The 20,581-nt window shown below is 39.8% G+C and overlaps 1 protein-coding gene and 1 long non-coding RNA gene across 3 annotated transcripts in view; both read left to right on the top strand.

Annotated features, from left to right (window-relative positions):
• Window positions 1-15,893, top strand: part of MAP3K21 (mitogen-activated protein kinase kinase kinase 21) — a 60,212-nt gene extending 44,319 nt beyond the window's left edge. The window contains exons 7-10 of one of the 2 annotated variants that reach the window (XM_058696166.1): window positions 7,673-7,823; window positions 8,184-8,281; window positions 12,022-12,807; window positions 14,113-15,893. In XM_058696166.1, coding sequence (XP_058552149.1) covers window positions 7,673-7,823; window positions 8,184-8,281; window positions 12,022-12,807; window positions 14,113-14,510 — 1,433 coding nt within the window. In that variant the 3' untranslated portion in view covers window positions 14,511-15,893. The remainder of the gene's footprint in view (window positions 1-7,672; window positions 7,824-8,183; window positions 8,282-12,021; window positions 12,808-14,112) is intronic. The other variant, XM_058696168.1, reaches the window with a different exon arrangement.
• A 335-nt stretch (window positions 15,894-16,228) lies between these two features.
• LOC131492351 (uncharacterized) lies at window positions 16,229-16,942 on the top strand. The gene is made up of 2 exons (XR_009252024.1): window positions 16,229-16,352; window positions 16,430-16,942. It is a non-coding gene; the product is annotated as an uncharacterized LOC131492351 (long non-coding RNA).
• The last annotated feature ends 3,639 nt before the right edge of the window (window positions 16,943-20,581 follow it).

The raw sequence follows: 20,581 nt of genomic DNA on the forward strand, positions 1-20,581 counted from the left end.
AAAAATAAATAAAAAACGTTGAAAAAAAAAATTAAAAAAAAAAAAAAAATCGACTCTCTTGGCAACTTTCAAATAATGTAATACCTTATTAACTATAGTGCCCATGCTCTACATGACACCCCCAGGACTTACTTATTTTGTACCTGCAGGTTTGTGCCTTGTGACCCCCTTTACCCATTTCATCCACCCCCTGCCTCTGGCAACCACCAATCTGTTCTTTGTATTTATGAGTTCTTTTTTCTTTTTTTAATTTGATTCCACATATAAATAAGATCATACAGTATTTATCTGTCTAGCTTATCTCCCTTAGCACAATGCCCTCATGACCCATCCATGTTATTGCAAATGGCAAGATTTCATTCTTTTTTCTGGCTGAATAATATCCCCCTGGATAGATATACCTCATCTTCCTTATCCATTTGTCTGTTGATGGACACTTAGGTTGTTTTCACATCCTGGCTATTGTAAATAATGCCGCCATGAACATAGGGGCACATGTGTATTTTCAAGTTAGTATTTTTGTTTTCTTCAGCTAAATACCCAGAAGTGCAATTGCTGGATCATATGATAGTTCTATTTTTTTTCCAGTTTTATTGAGGAATAATTGACACACATCACTGTATAAGTTTAAGGCATACAGCATGGTGGTTTGACTTCCATATATTGCGAACTGATTACCTCAATAGGTTTCCTGCACATCTTTCTTCTCCGATAGGTAACAATAAAAAGAAAAGAAAGACTAAAAAAGGTAAAAAAATGTTTCTCCTCGTGATGAGAACTATTAGGATTGACTCTCTTAACAGCTTTTCTTTACATCATATGGCAATGGTAGCTATAGTCATCATGCACATTACCTCCTTAGTACTTATTTATCTTTTAATTCAAAGTTTATGCCTTTTGACCACCTGCCTCCAATTCCCCCCTTCCTCCACCATCCACCTCTGGTTACAAGTCTGATCTCTTTTTCTATGATTTTTTTTTTTTTTTTTTTTTTTTAGATTCCACATATAAGTGAGATCAGATAGTATTTCTAGGTCCATCCGTGTTGTTGCAAATGGCAAGATCTCCTTTTCTGTGGCTGAGTAACCTTCCGTTGTATATACACACCGCCTCTTCTTTATCCATTCATCTGTCGATGGGCCCTTGGGTTGTTTCCATGTTTAGGCTATTGTAAATAATGCTGCTATGAACATCGGGGTGCAGGTATCTTTTCAGTGTTCTCATTTCCTTTGGATAAATTCCCATAAGTGGGATTACTGGATAAAATGGCGATTCTATTTTTAATATTTTGAGGAACCTCCATACTGTTTTCCACAGTGGCTGCACCAATTTGCAGCCCTACCAGCAGTCCACATCCCTGCCAGTCTTTGTTCTCTCATGTCTTTTTAAGGGTGGCCATTCTAAAAGGTGTGAGGCGATATCTCATTGTGGTTTTGATTTGCATTTCCCTAACAATTGGTAACGTTGAGCATCATTTCATGTGCCTGTTGGCCATTCATATGTCTTCTTTGGAAAATGCCTGTTTAAGACATTTGCCGACTTTTAAAATCTGGTTACTTGATTTTTTGCTATTGAGTTTTATGGGTTTGTTAATATACTTTGATGACTAGCCCTTCTCAGATGTATGGTTTGCAAATTTGTTTTCCCATTCCGTAAGTTGTCTTTCCACTAGGTTGTTTATGGTTTCTTTTGCTGTGCAGACATTTTTTAATTTGATTATGTTTTGTTGCTTGTGCCTATGGTGTCATAGCCAAAAAATCATTACCAAGACCCATGTCAAGAAGCTTTATTCTTATATTTTCTTCTAGGGGTTGCATGGTTTCAGGTCTCATATTTAACTCTTTAATCTACTTTGAGTTAATTTTTATGAATGTTATAAGATATGGTTTCAGCTTTATATTTTTGCAGGTGAATATCCAATTATCCCAGAACCATCTATTGAAGAGTCTTTTCTCCATTGAGTATTCTTGGCTCCCTTCTCAAGTATTAGTTGACCATATGTAGTTTGGTTTATTTCTGGGCTCTATTCTGTTGGTCTATTTGTCTGTTTTTATGCCAGTACCATATTGTTTTCATGACTATAACTTAATAGCATAGCGTGAAATCAGGGAATGTGGTACCTCCTGCTTTCTCAGGATTTCTTTGGCTATTTAGGGTCTTTTGTGATTCCATATACATTTTAGGAGGGGTTTTTCTACTTCTGTAAAAAAGGCCATCGGAATCTTGGTAGGATTGCATTGAATCCATAGGTGGCTTTTGGTAGTATTGCTATTTTAACAATATTAGTTCCTACAATCCATGAACACAGGATATTTCCATTCATTTGTGTCTTCTCTGATTTCTTTCATCAATATCTTATAGTTTTCAGAATAGAGATCTTTCACCTCCTTTGTTAGTTTTATTCGTAAGTATTTTATAGTTTTTGATGCCATTGTAAATGGGATTTCTATATTTCCTTTTCAGAAAACGTGTTGTTAGTGTATAGAAACTCTACTGTTTTTTGTATGTTAATTTTGTATCTTGAAACTTTACTGAATTCATTAATCAGGTCTAACAGGTGTTTTCTTTCAATCTGTAGGATTTTCTATATATAATTTCATCTCATCTGCAAATAGAATTTTACTTCTTCCTTTCCAATTTTTATACCTTTTATTTCTTTTTCTTGCCTATTACTCTAGCTAGGCCTCCACCACTATGTTGAATAGGAGTGGTGATAGTGGGCACCTTGTTCCTGAACAAGAGGAAAAGCTTTAAACCTTTCATCATATAGTATGATGTTAAGGGTAGGCTCATCATACATGGTCTTTGTTGTGTTGAGATACATTCCTTCTATTCCTAATTTGTTAAGACTTTTTGGCATAAATGGATATTGAATTTTGTCAAATGCTTTTTCAGTGTCTATTGGGATGACTATATGATTCTTTTCTTTCATTCTATTAATGTGATGTATCACATTGATTGATTTGCGTATGTTGAACTATCCTTGCATCCCAAGGATAAATCCCACTTGATCATGGTGAATGACCCTTTTAATGTGCTGCTGAATTTTGTTTGCTGGTATTTTATTAAGAACTTATGTGTCTATATTGATTAGGGATATTGGCACATAATTTTCTTTTCTAGTAATGTCCTTTTCTGGTTTTGGTATCAGAGTAAAGATTGCCTAATAAAATGAGTTTGGAAGTGATCCATTCTCTTTGATTTTTTGGAAGAATTTGAGAACGACTGGTGTTAATTTTCCTTAATGGTTTGGTAAAATTCACAAGTGAAGCCATCTGGTCCTGGACTTTTCTTCTTTGGGATATTTTTGATGATTAATTCAATCTCTTTACTAATAATTGGTCTATTCAGATATTTATTTCTTCCTGATTCAGTCTTGGCAAGTTGTAAGTTTAAGAATTTTTCCATCTCTTGGGCTTGGGTGGCTCAGTAGGTTAAGTGTTCGACTTCAGCTCAGGTCATGATCTCACAGTCTGTGAGTTCGAGCCCCGCATCGGGCTCTGTGCTGACAGTTCAGAGCCTGGAACCTGCTTTGGATTCTGTGTCTCCCTCACTCTCTGCCCCCCCCCCCCCCCCGATCATGCTCTGTCTCTTTCTCACAAAAATAAATAAATATTTTAAAAAATTTGTTTAAGAATTTTTCCATTTCTTCTAGGTTGTCCATTTTGTTGACACATAGTTCTTCCTGGTACCTCTAATGATCCTTAGAATTTCTGTGGGATCAGTTTTAATGTCTCCTTTTTCATTTATAACTTTGTTGGTTTGGGTTCTTTCTCTTTTTCTCTTGGTTAGTTTAGCTAAGGTTGTGTTCATTTTATTTATCTTTTCAAAGAACCAACTCTTAGTGTGGTTCATCTTTTCCATTGTGTTTTTGTTGTTGTTGTTCTCTATGTCATTTATTTCTGCTCTAATCTTCATTATTTCCTTTCTTCTACTAACTTTTGGCTCACTGGTTTTTTTGTTTGTTTTGTTTTGTTTTGTTTTTCTAGTTCCTTAGGGTGTAGAGTTAGGTTGTTTATTTAGGATATTCTTTTTTTAATAATATAATAATCTGGTTAGTGCCCAGGATGGCACTGAATCCCAACTCTGGCTCTACTCCACTGTGGTTTTGGACAAGTTTCTTAACCTCATCGTGCTTCAGATTCTTTTTCTGTAAACTGGGGACGATAGTTGTTTAAAAAGGTCAAGTGTATACACGTGGTAACAGCTCTCTGTGTACTGGCAGTTGTTTTGATCATTATTTTTATTATTATTCTTACTCTGAAGCTCTTTGTGGCCTTCGAGCCTCTCACTGTGGTCTGCCTTTTATAGCATTAGCAATTATTCATTGCGAGGATTTTCCCTTTGGGTGGATCAAGTATGTCGATCTGCCCACCTGATTCAGAGGAATGGGCTTCCTTTCACTGTGAGTTAGAGATGTCATCTGGCACGTTTCCTCTGGACCAGAGATGGGGAAATGTGAGTAAACCTGAGAAAAATGTGTTGTGAAAGCACTGTAAGAAGAAAAGCCCAAAACTTCTGAAACTGAAGGGAAGAATAATTATAGGTATTGAGGGAGATGAGAATCATTTCACTGAAACTGAACATAAAAGAGATTACCCCCAAATTGTTTAAAGACTACCAAAGTAAATACCCAAATAAAAATACACTATGTAAATTTGACTTTGGATAAAACCATGAGTATGTCACCATCATGCAGTGAATCACTTTCTGCTAAAGAGAACACCATCTAATATTTGCAGAAAATATTTTCTTACTATAACTTCCTCTGGCTTACTCTAACGACTGGTATTGTTACACGATACCGTATGTCAGGCACACTTCTCTCTGGGAATAAGGGAGAAAATTCACTAATCCTCTGCAAATGTAAGTTTCAGGGTATATCTTAAAGCAAGAGTAAAACACATCTTTTCCGTGTTGTCAAATAGAATCAAATGATGGAACAGCCTACCACATAGCTTCCTGTGTCCCAGTAATCTGCTGCCATTGTACATCCTTGGCATGTTTTTCAGAAACTGAATATAATAATAGATAGTAAAATTAGTGCACTATTTTTCCAAAGAGATGGTTGATACAAGTGGAAAATGTCAGTAACCCTCCCTCATTCCACCATGTCCTACTTACCAATCCGCTTAACAAAAACCAAGAAAGTTCTGCTAGCTGAATCTAGGATTGGCTAGTCTATGAGGGGTTATTGAGGCAGAAATAGCATACCATAAACTCCGTACGGGCAGAGACCCTGGGACCCAGCACCTAGCACGACTGTATTAACAGTTAACCTCCACTGGGCACTTGCTGTGCCCAGCACCATTCTGAGTTGTCTCTGTGTGTAAACCCATTGAATTCTCAAAGCAGCCTCGTTAAGTAGACACTATTGTGATTCCCCCAGTGAGGCACAGGGAGCTTATGAAACTTGACCTAACTCAATGGCCATGAAGCTGTGCCACTGAATTCAATCTCCAAGAGCATGGACTCTTCACCATACCCTTTCCAGCCTCTTAGGACAGTAAATATTCAGTTAATGTCGAAACAGAAGAGACAACAGAAGAGCAAATCAAGACAAGGAGGAGGAAGATGAGGGAACTTAAGCCTTAAGGTTGTTGCTAATGCTGGGGCCACAGGCTGGGGAACTGTACAGGTGACAGCGAGTACCGGGTAGCAATCTGGTAACCACAGTCCTGCTCCACCTGGCTGCTCTTGTGGCCAGCAGGAGCGCCCCCCCCCACTCCTCAGACTTTGCTGGGAGACCCTTCATGAGAAGAGTGAACAACTTGTTCAACATTGCCACATACACACATACACACAAACACCTCTGTATGCATAGATACATAAATTTTTAAATGTGGAAAATATTGAAACACACAAAACAAATCAAACATCTCCCATAATGCTGCCAATTAAAAAAAAATGATTCTCAAAAACTTAAATTTCCCTCTTTCCATAAGCAGTCATCTCCCTCAAAGGTAAACACTTCAATAAAAGTTTGATATCTAGAGGCACTTAGTTAAGTGTCTGATTCTTGATCTCAGCTCAGGTCTTCATCTCAGGGTTGTGAGTTCAAGCCCCATGTTGGGTTCTATGTTGCCCATGAAGCCTACTTAAAAAAAATTATATATATATATATATATATATATATATATATATACACACACACACACACACACACACATACACATATACCTATATATTTGTATATTTATATACCTAGATATTTATAGAGAGCATAAAATGAAAGTTTGATACCTATGTTTATTAACTTCTCTGTATAATGTGTGTTTATATGCACATATGCATAAATACTTTTTAATAAAATCGGTTCTGGGGCGCCTGGGTGGCTCAGTCAGTTAAGCGTCCGACTTCGGCTCAGGTCACAATCTCATGATTCATGAGTTCGAGCCCTGCGTCAGGCTCTGTGCTGACAGCTTGGAGCCTGGACCCTGCTTCTGATTCTGTCTCTCCCTTTCTCTCTGCCCCTCCCCTGCTCATGCTGTTTCTCTCTCTCACAAATAAATAAATGTAAAAAAAATTTTTAAAAAATAAAAAATAAAAAAATATAATAGGTTCTATATATTTAATACAGACATTATAATTAATTTTATCTGAACCTCATTTTTTTACACAGAGAGAGTGCAAGTAGGGGAGAGGGGCAGAAGAGGAGAGAGAGAGAATCTTAAGCAGGCTTCAAGCTCATCCCAGAGCCCAACATGGGGTTTGACCCTACGAACCTGGGATCATGACCTGAGCCAAAATCAAGAGTTCAAAGCTCAGCCAAATGAGCTACCCAGGTGCCCCTGAACCTCATCTTTTTTTTTTTTTTTTTATGGTCGTAGAGTATTCCACTCTGTAGACAGGTCCTAATGCTTTAAAACCTCTTTTGTGCTTTCAAACATCTACTTACAGAATTGTTTTCCCAAGTGTGCAGTCACAGCAACCATTTCCCCCAGTGGTTTCCAAGTCAGTTGCAAGTTCAAGGCTAGAGGGATAGCATGGAAGTGTGTCAGCAAAATGTGGATATTAAATGTGGCCACAGACCTCCCTGTGAGGCCATGAAAAAAAGCAAGACGGGGCAACTGTTAAACAATCTGAGATTTTGGGGTGCCTGTGTGGTTCAGTTGGTTAAGCGTCCCACTTCGGCTTAGGTCATGATCTCGTGGTTCAGGAGTTCCAGCCCCACATCAGGCTCTGTGCTGACAGCTCAGAGCCTGGAGCCTGTTTCAAATTCTCTCTCTCCCTCTCTCTGCCCCTCCCCTGCTCATGCTCTGTCTCTCCCTCAAAAATGAATAAACATAAAAAAATTTTTTTTTAATTTAAAAACCAGTCTGAGGTTTAAAAGGCAACTGTAGCCAAGCTGTCGTGATGGCCGGAGTAAAGCAGCAATGACTTATGAAAATGGGATTAAATTGCAATTTAAAAATATATACTTTCTTTCCTTAAGTTCAGCCTTTTCTTTAACGCATTTCACTTTTTTTCAGTTCTTTAACTCATTTCACTTTTTTTTCCCCCTAATTTTATGCTAAGAGAAGGAAGTTTGCTGTCAGTGGGCTGAAAGAAATAATTTTTATCATTTTCATGTTTCTCCACTGCCAGCATGCTTTGCATAAGGTAGCTGTACAACTGGTTTGATTGGCTTAAGTTTTTTTAAATTGGTAAACGAATGATGCTCTCTGCCTAGTGACTTCGGATGAAAGCAACAAAACTTGGGGAAGGAACACTGTCTGTCGACAAGAAGAGTTTGAAGATGTGAAAAGGAGTTTCAAGAAAAAAGGTTGTACCTGGGGACCAAATTCAATTCAAATGAAAGAAAGAACTGAGTGCAAAGAAAGGTATGTGTGTGATATCGTGGTGGGGGCGAGGGGAGGGAGTACTTCAGCGTTTACCGTGACAGATACAGTGCCTTTTGTAACACCACTTTGGCCAGACTTCACTTTCAAAAAGCAGTTGGAAAAATACAGAGCTACCCAATACTAATTTAATTTCCTGGATGAGTTTATCCTACTAAATTAGTTACTATTTAGTTATGCAGTTAAGAAAAAATTTCCGATATACTTTGTGTCCCATTTCAAGGTTTTATTCGTACGTTGTTAGCCCTTCAAAACACTACAAATGTGCTGTTTCCTACTTAAAAATTTTGTCAGCGTATATCTATCAAAACCTAATTTTGTTTCTGTTACATTCTCCTTTAGAATAAGACCTCTCTCAGACGGCAACAGTCCTTGGTCAACTCTCTTACTAAAGAATCAGAAAACCATGCCGTTGGCTTCGTTATTTGTGGACCAGCCAGGTAATTGTGCTTCAGGAAATAGAATTTGTTTGAGGTAGACTTCCCGTCTGAATGTTCTAGAAGCTCTGCTTTAATAGTTCCGTGTGGTCGTTCAAGTAGCACAGGGAAAGTTAGCAAGTAGTAGCATTGCTTATGTAAACCTTTACTTAAACTCATAACTTATTTTCTGTCCTGGAAGTCTTTTTGGTGAAAAGTAATGAGGCGCCACATTGTTTATTGGGAATTTGTAACTCCTGTTGTTTACCAGAAAAAAGTGATATCCTAATTAATTCTGTAGACTCAAATTAATTTCGTATAGGATGTAGTAAATATGAAAATATAGACATGCTGAAATTCTGCTGAGATTAAGGGGTGATCTCCTGCCTCCTGCCTGTATCTCCACCTGATACAGGCAGGTGGATGAAATCTTACCAAGCAGGTTATCTGTGGAAAAGTACTGCTTAGAGAGAATTGCATTGCAATCTCTATTTAACTGAAGTGAATCATGATTATTTTCAGTATTTAGTATGCCTATTCAAAATTCAGATATTAAAAAGTTTAAGAGAGGGGCGCCTGGGGGGCTCAGTTGGTTAAGCGCCGACTTGGTCTCAGGGCATGATCTCGCGGTTCATGGGCTTGAGTTCCCACATCGGGCTCTGGGCTGACAGCTCGGGGCCTGGAGCCTGCTTCAGATTCTGTGTCTCCTTCTCTCTCTGCCCCTCCCCCATTTGTGCTCTGTCTCTCAGAAATAAATAAATGCAAAAAAAAAATTTTTTTTAATAAAAAAAAAAATAACCCTTCACGTGAACTTCAAGAGGTAGCTTAACAGAGACTGAGTGGAGTCAGCCAAATATATCCTTGTATTTTCTCCACCAGTCCTTTGGAGGACTTATTAAGAGGGTCAAAACATTCCATAGATAAATAAGTAAATAAATAAATAAATACATAAATAAATAAGTAAGTAGGTAAATAAAAGAATTAAGAAAAAAAGGGAAGACTTCTCTAATCTATTTAGTCACAAATAATGAAAAATATACTATAGGAATAACAGTTTTATTACAATTAATTGTTCTTCCTTGGTCCTCAAACTGTATTTGACAATAAGTCATAATGTGTAATAAGAGGAGAACCTGTTGCCCTTACAGCAAGAGTCAGAATACAATCATGAACCTGACTAGGAAGCATTTATGCAGGAATGACAGAACACCTGTCCTGCATATACCCAAATATACTTGTGCAGATATTTATACCAAAACCACATCCTCATGACAGTGCAGAAGAGGAAGATTGAACATGGGCGGTGAGTGATAAGTTGCTTATAAAATTAAGCACAGCACGGATAGTAAATTCAAGAAATTTACCACCGTGTTCTCCTGAAACAGCTTTAACTTGGTTATAGCATCAAAGGGCTGTCTTAGATTGTCAGGTAGAAAGACCAATTTTCTTTTCTTTAGTGATAACAATCCCTGAAGGCTCTCTAACAATTTTCCTACCTCTGAAACTTTTTAAAATTTTTTTTCAATGTTTATTTATTTTTGAAAGACAGAGAGAGACAAAGTGTGAGTGGGGGAGGGGCAGAGAGAGAGGGAGACACAGAATCTGAAGCAGGCTCCAGGCTCCGAGCTGTCAGCACAGAGTCCGACGCGGGGCTCGAACCCACCAACTGCGAGATCATGACCTGAGCTGAAGTCGGATGCTCAACCGACCGAGCCACCCAGAGCACCCCTCACATGAAGGGTTATTGAACAGAAGGCTTACACTTGTCTGTCCTATCTGTGCCCCCCACCACCACCCCTCTGTGTGGTCCTGTCCTTCTGAGCATTTGTGTCTCAGCTCAGATGTTTCCTGAAAGCTTTTGCTTCCAGCTGCGCTGAAATAGCATCTCACCCCATCCTGGTGTCTCATTACCCATTCTTATTTATCCATAGCTCTTATCTGAAATTCTTACTTGTCTACATTTGATGCCCACAATTTTTCTGTTCTGTTTCGCTCCCAAACTGGAATGTCACTGAATTCATCAGTTTTGTTCACCACTCTCAATGCCTGGAACACACCAAGCATTCACCATCTATCCAGTGCCTAAATGAACCCTAAAAGGACATTTTGATCTTAGGTAGATATTTACCTTGGTTTGGGGACTACAGATACTTGTCATCAGTCATGAGAAGGGAAGATTACGATGGACCAGTATAAGTTCATGACCACTTCAGGGGAAAGTATGTTTTACTTATCAGGAAAGGTACACATGAACACACATTAGGAAATTCTCAATATACTTTTTTTTTAGTGTTTTATTTCATTTTTGAGAGCATGTGCGTGTGTGCGAGAGAGAGAGAGAGAAAGAGACAGAGCGTGATCAGGGGAGGATCAGAGAGAGAGGGAGACACAGAATCCGAAGCAGGCTCCAGGCTCCAAGCTGTCAGCACAGAGCCTGATGCAGGTCTCAAACCCACGAACTGCAAGATCATGACCTGAGTTAAAGGCGGACGCTTAACCAACTGAGCCACCCAGGCGCCCCGCTCAGTACAGTATCATCCCCCACTCTTGTTTTGTAAACTGTGGGTTGATCATTTGCTATCCGTTACATGTACTGTGCATATATGTAACACATATTCGTTTCGCCGAAATGCATTTCGTGCCTACTTGATGAAGGTACTATTCAGGGAAGACTCCTCCAAATTTAAAAAGACATGGTCAGAAGCTTACCAGCTTGCATGCACATTAGATTGTGATCTAAAAGTACATAAACTGAAAGATGTGGGGTGGAGGAGCTTTGGAGGGAGCCGAGACTGAACGTTGGGGGGGCATGGGCCGTGTCAGGCTGCATTAGCATCAGGTGGTACTTTGAGAGAGGGCTTTCTGAGGTGAGAGGGAACTTGGGGCCAGTGGTAGAATGTGGAAGGAAGCCAGACGGAGGAAGAAGAGGGTTGTCTGAAGGCAAGGCAGTGATAGAAAGAGCACCACCGGATCACTGGAAGAAGCTAGCCTCTTGACTTGTCTGGACTAATATAGAGCACGTTGCACGAATAATAGGACATAATATTGGAAAAGTCACTGGAGCCTCTTCGTGGATTGCTCTGAATGTGGATTAAGGAGTTTGTCGCTTGGCTGATTCATTGTTAAGCACCCAAGTAATAACAATTACCGCTTCCTCTTCAGCTGATACAATTTGTTACCCTGTGGGACCTCTTCGGAGAATCTTCCTTTGTTCCAGTGGCTCCCAAACTTGAGTAAAGGCGTGTTAAAACACAGACCCCTGGGTGTCAGCCTTAGAATTTCTGGTTCCTGAGTCTGGAGTGGGTCAGAGTTCACATTTTTGCAGGTTTCCAGTTTCCACACTGATCTGTGGCCTAGTGGTTCTTGTACACACAGACGAGTCATGGATGACGGGGCCGGACACATTCAGAGGAGGCAAAGGGCACGCTGTGTCTGATACATTACAGTGCCCACGTATATGTATGTGCATTTCTGTATCTTGATGACTTTTTTCTATACTAATTTTATTTTCCATGCCAACAAAGAGCCATTTCCTGAAGGATAAGGAACAGCAGATGATGTGCTTGCTGGGGAACCTTGAGTTCTGTGTCCCCGGCTCCCTTTCCTTAGGGTCCTTCTGGATGAACTGTTTGCCCAACGGAAAAGACTCCATGTGCTTGGACTTAGAATATTTATTAGATTTTAGCTTTATTTTATAGTATCGTTTAAATAATTTTTACTGTAAATTGTACTTATCCTGTATATTTATTTACATCTTTATTCAGGTGTTTCTGAAGAGCCAAAACTTTCCCTGGACGGATCAGAACACAGAAAACCAAAGCAAATAAAATCACCTAGTCAAGCCTATGTGGATCTACCTCTTTGGAAAGATGGCCAGAGAGAGAATCCAGTGGAACCTGGAAGCTGGGAGGAGGGATTCTCCACGAACCCTGCTGCTGTCACTCCTCAGGTGACCCCTACGAATAGCCTGAGCAGATCCCCCCAGAGAAAGAAGACAGAGTCTGCCCTGTATGGCTGCACCATGCTGCTGGCATCCGTGGCTCTGGGGCTGGATATCAGAGAGCTCAATAAAACACAGGCTGCTGAGGAACCGTTGCCCAAAGAAGAAAGGAAGAAACGCGAGGGAATCTTCCAGCGGGCTCCCAAGTCCCGAGGCAGTGCAAGTCCTTCTACAAGGCCACCGTCTACAGGCGAGGGGGCCGGCAACCCACCCGTCTTCCCTCCAACAAGTGCCCTGAGCCTTCTGTCCATGCCCTCTCTCTCCACGAAGTGCTTGCTCCAGACCGACGGTGAAGATGCATCTGAGGGCAGCACCCACATCACCTGTGACCCTGAGATGCCCACTCCGGATTTCTGCCCTGCCGTTGGGGGAGGGAGTCACAGACTGCCCTCCACGCCAAGACTCGAGACTGATCAGAGGATGTGGAAAAACCTGCCTCCTCCTTTCTTGGAGCCGACATGTGGGAATGTGCCTTATTACCCTTCTTCGAAAGAACAAGCATCGCATCACAGACGCACCCTGTCTGATGGAAACGCTTCTCAGACCCCAGGTAGGTTGCATTAGCTGGGTCAAAGTACAGAACACCGCTGTTGAGATTAGAATGTCAGATCGCTTGGATATCTGATTGTATATCTTCCAAGTGGCTACACTTACAAGTTTGTTTGCACAGTGAATACAGATCTTTGAATTTTACCCTCCTCTTTTGTTTGACTTCATCATTTGAATTCTAGGAAAAGCATGATTGGATTTCAGCAACGTATATATATAATAGCAAATTAAAACCGAGCAAACATGTAGAGAATAACTGCCCCAGCTCCTCACAGTATGGAGGACAGGTCATTTGCCCAGATCTGAACCAGTAATTAGTGGGAGAGCTGGAACCCCATAACTGATCACCCAGCCTCCCCTGTGATACGTGTTCTTCTGCGTCCCCCGGCTTCACTGCTCAGTTGACGACCAGGTTGAATTTAGCAAGGGTAAGAGTCAGACGGTGCACAGCATGCTGTGTAGCTGTTCCTTCTTTTGTATGTAAAGATAATTACAAACATATGTCTTGAGTACTAAGCGAGGTCATGTGTATGAAAAATGCCCTTTAGGTTGTAAAAAGTTATGGTATAGTTAGTTGTAAAGTATATTAAAACTGAAATGGTTTTCATTCTTTTTCTTTTCCTCTGCTCTTTTAAGGACTATATCCCCGACGTGATTTTTTTTCCAGCTTATTGTCCATTGTCTTTAGATACATTTATTGCCCTTCTGTAATGCAGTAGAGTATTAGTAGTTTGTAATTGCACAAGGAGAAATTCTAGGACAATAATCCCATGAGAAAGCATTCTTTTTCTTTTAATTATAAGCCAATAATTATTTGCTGGAGTGGTAATGAGTCAGTTGTGCAGAACAAGAAAGAGAAGGGCCAGCATGTAGGACCTAACTGCCTCCCAGTTGTCATCCATTTTTTCAGATCATAATCTGAAAGTGAAAGTTCATCATATTAACCATAATTTAAAAAACACACACACAAAAAAACAAACCTCTATTCTAGTCTTATCCATGGTGAAGCCTCTCCTGTTTATGAAACAGTTGCAATGATTGACCGCAGTGCTGTGACAGTGATGTGGCTGTGTTTATGGGTTGAGTTTCCTTGGTAGAAACACTCTTTACAATCTGGCAGGGCTTTTTCATAAACAAACAAACATTGTATCCCAGTCCTTCTAAATGGTTTATGTCCAGGGTTTTTTGTTACTGCTCACTTGAAAGTGATTACCGAATCCATGTGCCCTCCTGGTTATTGGGCCGGATGTTGCTTGTTTTAGAAGTCACTGTCCCTCTAATTGTGCACTGTCTCTGCTTTCTCAAGCAGCTGGGACAACTCTACCAGCCCCCGGAGTCTCTTACCTGCCACCTGAGCGGGTTCTGGGGATCCCCCCCCTCTCACATGGGCCTCACGGTAACCTGCCAAAGGAGGCCCCGCCCGAAAAACAAAGAGCGGTCAGCATCATGCCTCTGCCTCGCCCTCCCTCCTCCAGGAGCCGAACAGAGTCTCAGCCCACACGGGCCGACTCTGCCATGCGTGGTCTGGGACCCACTGCTAACTGTTCCCTCGGTGCCCAGGAGAGAACTAAACCCCATGTGCCTTCCCTACTGGACGCAGATGCCGAAGGCCAAAGCAGGGACTGCACGGTGCCTTTGTGCAGGATGAAGAGCAGAACTAGCCGACCATCCATATATCAACTGGAGAAAGAATTTCTGTCTTAAGTGCCTTACTTTGTTTGAGCCTTTTTTTTTTTTAAGGTGAACAAATTAAAACAATGTGTCTACCTTTGAACTGTTTCATGCTGCTGTGTTTTCAAAAGCTGTGGCCATGTTACTAAAAGTAGTAATGGATGTCAACCTTTGCAGAAAAATATATGTGATTGCTCTTAGTGGTCTGTATCATTTTTTCCCCACTGGATTCTTACCTAGTAACCTGAAACACACACACACACACACACACACACACACACACACACACAAATAAAACAAGAAATGTGCAACAATGTAAAACTATGCTGGGCAGAGTTACCTTGAGCATAATTTTAATGCTTTCTCTGTCCTCATTTATATCCTTGTCTATAACACCCAAATTGTAATGAAGTGTACCCTTTTTGTCCCTTCCCCTTCATTTTCTTCCTGTTTGCCTTCTCTTTTTGCTCTTTTTCATCTCTTTCTTGTTATTTGTGCAACAAAACAACAGGAATAATGTGATATTAGTAAGTAAAGGTATCTATTTAAAGAGATATATTGAAGACTAGAATAGACAGAGGGTCCCAATGAAATCCCCTGAACTCAACATAGGCTTGTAATGTATAGATCTGCCCAGATCTCACATAAATTATGCAGTATTTCTCTCTTTGAGGAAACTTAACTGAATGTAACTTGCAAACATTGTACAGAATGTAACTTTAAAAAATTTCTTATCCATTAGAACCCCAAGACAGATTTTTAAAAGGTCAGTCATTGGCATTTGGCTAGGACCACATGATGTCCACCTGAGCGAGGCCAAGTTGTAGGCTCTTACGGTAGAAAAGTTTCTTCTTCCATCAGTCACCACATAGTTGGTGTCCAGAGTGTAAAGCTTTTCCATTTTGTAGTAGGATTTTTAAAAATTAAGTGGTGACTTGTATATCACGTGTCAGAAAGTCATGTCACTTAATTTTATTTTTCTGTTTAAATATGTGATTATTCTGATAACCCCCAGGATAGTCAGAAGAACCACCAAATCAAGAAGCAGCAAGCAGCATTCTTAGAATTTAAGTATTGCATAGTTATCTCATGTTTCAGTACTTGTGGATAAATGGTAGATAGACATCAAAAGATAAGCTGATAATGGTACAAATGACAAATACAGATTATTTTCAGATAGGGGTTTTTAAATGGATTTGGGGTAGCAGATCAGGATTTTAAATGGAGTCACTTTTATAAAATACTACATCTATGATACAAATAGACTGTTGAGTTATTAAACTACAGAAATGAGTATCCAGGAGCTTGTATATTTGTCTGGGTTTCTTTTAGTACATTCATTATGCTTCCCTTCCATCACTAGAATGTGACTATTTGGGATGACAATAAATACTTAAAATTTTGCATACAATGAAACACTAAATTGCAAATATCACTTGACATTTCATTTAAAATTTTACCTGGGTCAGGGTTTACCCGGTAACTGTAATGACAGCAGTTTAAATCAGCTGTGATAAAATATCCACCTAGAGCAGAAAAAAAGAAAATGGTATTTGGCCATTTGGGAACATCATAGTCACTTGGCAGGTATGCCCCAGCAGATGGTCAACAGAGCATGAAAGGATTACAATAATTTAAGTGCATTTAACCCCAAGGAAAACATTCTTGTGTTTAAAATTCTTGCAGCAAAATCTCAGGTGTTTATCCACATTTTGTTACCACAAATATGGATAAATGGACAAATGTGGTCCATTCTGTGATTTGGCTTCACTTTTGGGAGGTGGTTGAAATATGTAATCAAAATCGGGTTTCCTCAAGACTTTATCACATTTGAAACTGTGGTTGGCTGCTTCGTAGTCAGTCATTTGGGGGCATGTAATTTCCAGCTAAAAGTAAAGGAAATACATGCCTGCAATAGTACATGAAAAAAAGCATAGAAACTCTGTTCTCAGTTTTGCTTCTGCCAAAACATTATGTGTGTGCACACGTTTGTGTGTGTGTGTGTGTGTGTGTTTGTGTGTGTGAGTAAGGGGTGGAGGGCAGTGGCAGGTGTCCTGTCTTTTCCTTCTACTCTGTTCCTTCTCCCATCTAGCTTCATTGCAGTCAACTTTACATCACGATGAATTTAGAAGTGAAGATACGTTAAAGAGATAATTGCGATACGAGGATTTAATGTCACGTTACTGCAAAGAGTTGGTTTTTGCTGAGATCTGTTGTATATTTATGATTTTCTATATGTGTCTTTGTTATACTTAGCAGAATCTGGTTATTTATTTTCATATAGACTTAATAGCTCATTGAAAGAGAAATTAAGCTGATTACTATTAGTCAACATTTAAGGTGCTCCCACTGCAGAAATTTAAGGCCTGAGCCTGAAATGCTGTATTATGAAGCCTTGTGACTGAAAAAGATGTTTACATATGTTGTCTATTTTTTTAATAAACTTTTTTTTTATAGCTAGTCTACTTGCTCAGTGGCTTTGATCTGATAATTTTGACTATAGTTTGTAATGGCTTATTTTGTATTTAATAAGGAAAAGTACATTAATAAGGCTCATCAATGTTTAATAAAGCCAGGTATAGGGGCGCCTGGGTGGCGCAGTCGGTTAAGCGTCCGACTTTGGCCAGGTCACGATCTCACGGTCCGTGAGTTCGAGCCCCGCGTCAGGCTCTGGGCTGATGGCTCAGAGCCTGGAGCCTGTTTCCGATTCTGTGTCTCCCTCTCTCTCTGTCCCTCCCCCGTTCATGCTCTGTCTCTCTCTGTCCCAAAAATAAATAAACGTTGAAAAAAAAAAATTTAAAAAAAAAAAAAAAAGCCAGGTATTAACCTGCTAAATTCACTGATCTGAAGATCACTAAGTGAGTCATGGGATTAAATACTTTTTAAAAAGTATAATGAAATATTCTACTTAAAATATGTTACGTTTACACATGCATTGAAGAGTTGCATTTCATTGTGAGAACTTGCAACTCCAGCTTTTCAGAAGGCATGCCTCCGCAACGTGGAATTAGTGTATGAACTGAATCTCCGTTGATGCTGCAGGATTGTGGTTAATGAGACATATTCATTACTAACATGCTTAAATCAGAAAAATTTGAAGAACCATGAAGCATCTGGTAATTCTCACTAAGCAATGAAAGCTTGGGTGGAGTATGAAGCAGATAACATCTCATACAGATCCAAGCATTGCCCTGCCACACCAGAGGGACGGAAACTTGGCATCCGTGGCCTATGTAAGTGGTGAGGACCCTCCTAGGTGCCTATGTGAGACACCTCCTGTAATTACCTTTAATACAATTGGTAAGGCAAGTCGTAGTATCCCTATTAGGAATAAAATAGACCCAGAGAAGTTTAGTAGATTTCCAAAGACCCAACCTGTATCTAGTCCCTGTTCACACCTATTGTAACCATACGTATAGTGCAGAGTAGACATCTGAAGTGTGAGCTTTGTAAATGGAATCCAAAGCTATAGTAATGTTTCGTCAAAAAGTTCAGAAGCCTAGAAATGTATGTGTACCTAAAAGCAAAGTAAGATCAAAACAAAGAGACAAACCATAAAAGACTCTTAAACGCGAAGAACAAACTGAGGGTTGCTGGAAGGAAAGTGGGTGGAGGAATGGACTAAATGGGGGATGGGCATTAAGAAGGACACTTGCTGGGATGAACACTGGGTGTCAGAGGTAAGAGATGAATCACTGGGTTTTACTGAAACCAATACTACACTGTATGTTAACTAACTTGAATTTAAATAAATTTTTTAAAAAAGCCAACGGTTAATGCAATGGGAAACTTTTTAGGTAAACATGAAAGGGAACCACAAGTATCAAAACATGCATACCTAATAGGTCAACTCAGAAAAAAATGGCATATTCTGTTCAGTGGGCCTATAAATATAGAATTACTTAACTGCAATATAAATGTATAGTAATTAGGCATAAGCTGTCTATACTCTTTTGAAAAGGCCAACATGCTAAACAACAGTGAAAGATGAAGCTTTTATAAATGGAAAAAAAAATTAATAGTTACCATACAGTGGAGGAAACATTAGCTATGTTTTTACATCCTAACAAAGCAGGTTAAGATGAATTGAGCTTCCTTAGGCTGACAGCCTCATTGAGTGGCTACTGAGGTAGGCTCTGGGAAAGACTAAAAGGATTTAGTGGTGAACAAGAGAGACACCACGTGTGGACCTTGCCTTCATGGTTCTTCAGATCTAGCAAGAAAGACGTTCAATGAGAAACTACCCAGGACCAGCTATATGGGCGAGCGAATTGTGCCACTCAGGGCTCAGTGCCCAGAAGTTCCTGAGCTTCACGGTAGTGCTCTGTTACCATCTTGAATTCCTTAACAAGTTTAAAACAGGGATCCCTCATGTTTGCACTGGGCTCCACAGACTATGTGGCCAACCCTGAGTACAAGTGAAATGAGTTGTAAAAGGTGAAGTAGTTGGTGCTTTGTTAGCACTGGAAGAGCCAATCTGAGGGATTCAGGGAAGGAGGAAGGAAGCCTCCCCACAGTCATTAGCTTATGGGAGGCCAATGAGTCATTTTTCTCTTGCTGCTTTCCAGATTTCTCCTTGTTATTGGCTTTCAGCATTTTTATCATGATGTAGATCTTTTTCTAGACCGTGTATCCAACTAGGAGTCTGTTTAATTACTTGGATGTGTAGGTTAATGCGTTCAGCAAATTTGGGGTTTTCAGCTATAATTGCTTCAAGTAATTTTGGGGCTCCTTTTCCTCTCTCCTTCTGGTACTCCCATTACACATATGTTGGTATACATAATGGTGTCCCACATTTCTCTGAGGTTTTTCATTCCATCTTTATTCTCTATCTCTCTTTTTTTCCAGATTACATAATCTATATAGATCTCTCTTCAAATTCTCCCATTCTTCTGTTCATATCTACTACCAAACTCCTCTGGTGATTTTTCGTTTTAGTTACTGCATTTTCAACTCCATAGTTTCCATTTGATTCCTTTTTTTATAATTGTATGTCTTTATTTATACTCTTTTTGATAAGAGTCATCATACCTTCCTTTATTTTAAAACGTGCTTCCCCTTAGTCCATTGCACATATTTAAAAGGACAGCTGTGAAGTCTTTGTTCAGTCTGAAATCTGGGACCTTTCAGAGGCCATTTCTGTTGCTTCCTTTGTCCCCAGTAGATAGATCACATGTTCCTGTGTCTTTGTATGTCTCATATTTGTTGTTGTTGTTGTTGTTCTTGTTGTTGTTAAAAATGACATTTTAGGGAATACATTGTAGCAAACGTGGAAAATGATTTCCCTCACCCCCTATCCAGGTCTTTTTGTTGTTTTTGTTTGTGTGTTTGTTTAAGGATTTGGATAGACTATTTTAATAATGTCTCTTTTCCCCTACAGTGCAAAGCCTTTGGTGTCACTCCTCAGAAGGTATAGCTTTAGTGCACACACAGCTACCCTGCAATAACACAGTTTTAGCATGCTTCCCTTTGACCATCGCTTCCACTGGTCTCTGTTAAGCTCTGTGCTTCATTTGGTATTACACCCGGTTGTTAGTCTCCAGTGATTGCTGACTGGTTGCTCAATTATTTTTTTATTATGCCTGGGGCATAAATTTCTCCACCGTCTATTCCAATTAATTTCAGACAGGGATAATTTGTGGGCCAGTCTTTAAAGTGTGTTCTGATCCCAGGCGGGATCTTATTAGATGCCTTTTTGCCTGATTCTCTCTGGTAAAACAGCTGGCCTATGATTTAGCTTGTTGCTCTTAATTAAGAGGAGCCATAGTTTTTGAAAATGCTCTTATGCTTGAACTTCCCCCACACTCTTAAATAAAATTAGTCCCTTTGGTGAAAGATTTGCAGTTTTGTTCTTGTGTAACACCTCCCGACCTGAGCAAAATATCTGAGCCATATTCGGGGCGCTGGGTGGAGTAGTAACTTGCAATCTTCTTTGCTTGGTTCTCCCAGAGAGAATGACTGCTCTCCGGGTGAACTTGTGGGGTGAAAGCATTTTGGAATCCAGTGTTTTCACTGGGGTAGAGCCTCATCCTGTGAGTGGGAACTGGGTGGAAGAAGGGAAGCCTTCACCTCTCACTTACACTCAGTAGGAATTTAGCCTCTTA

This window comes from Neofelis nebulosa, chromosome 13 (assembly GCF_028018385.1).
Source record: "Neofelis nebulosa isolate mNeoNeb1 chromosome 13, mNeoNeb1.pri, whole genome shotgun sequence".
NCBI lineage: Eukaryota > Metazoa > Chordata > Mammalia > Carnivora > Felidae > Neofelis > Neofelis nebulosa.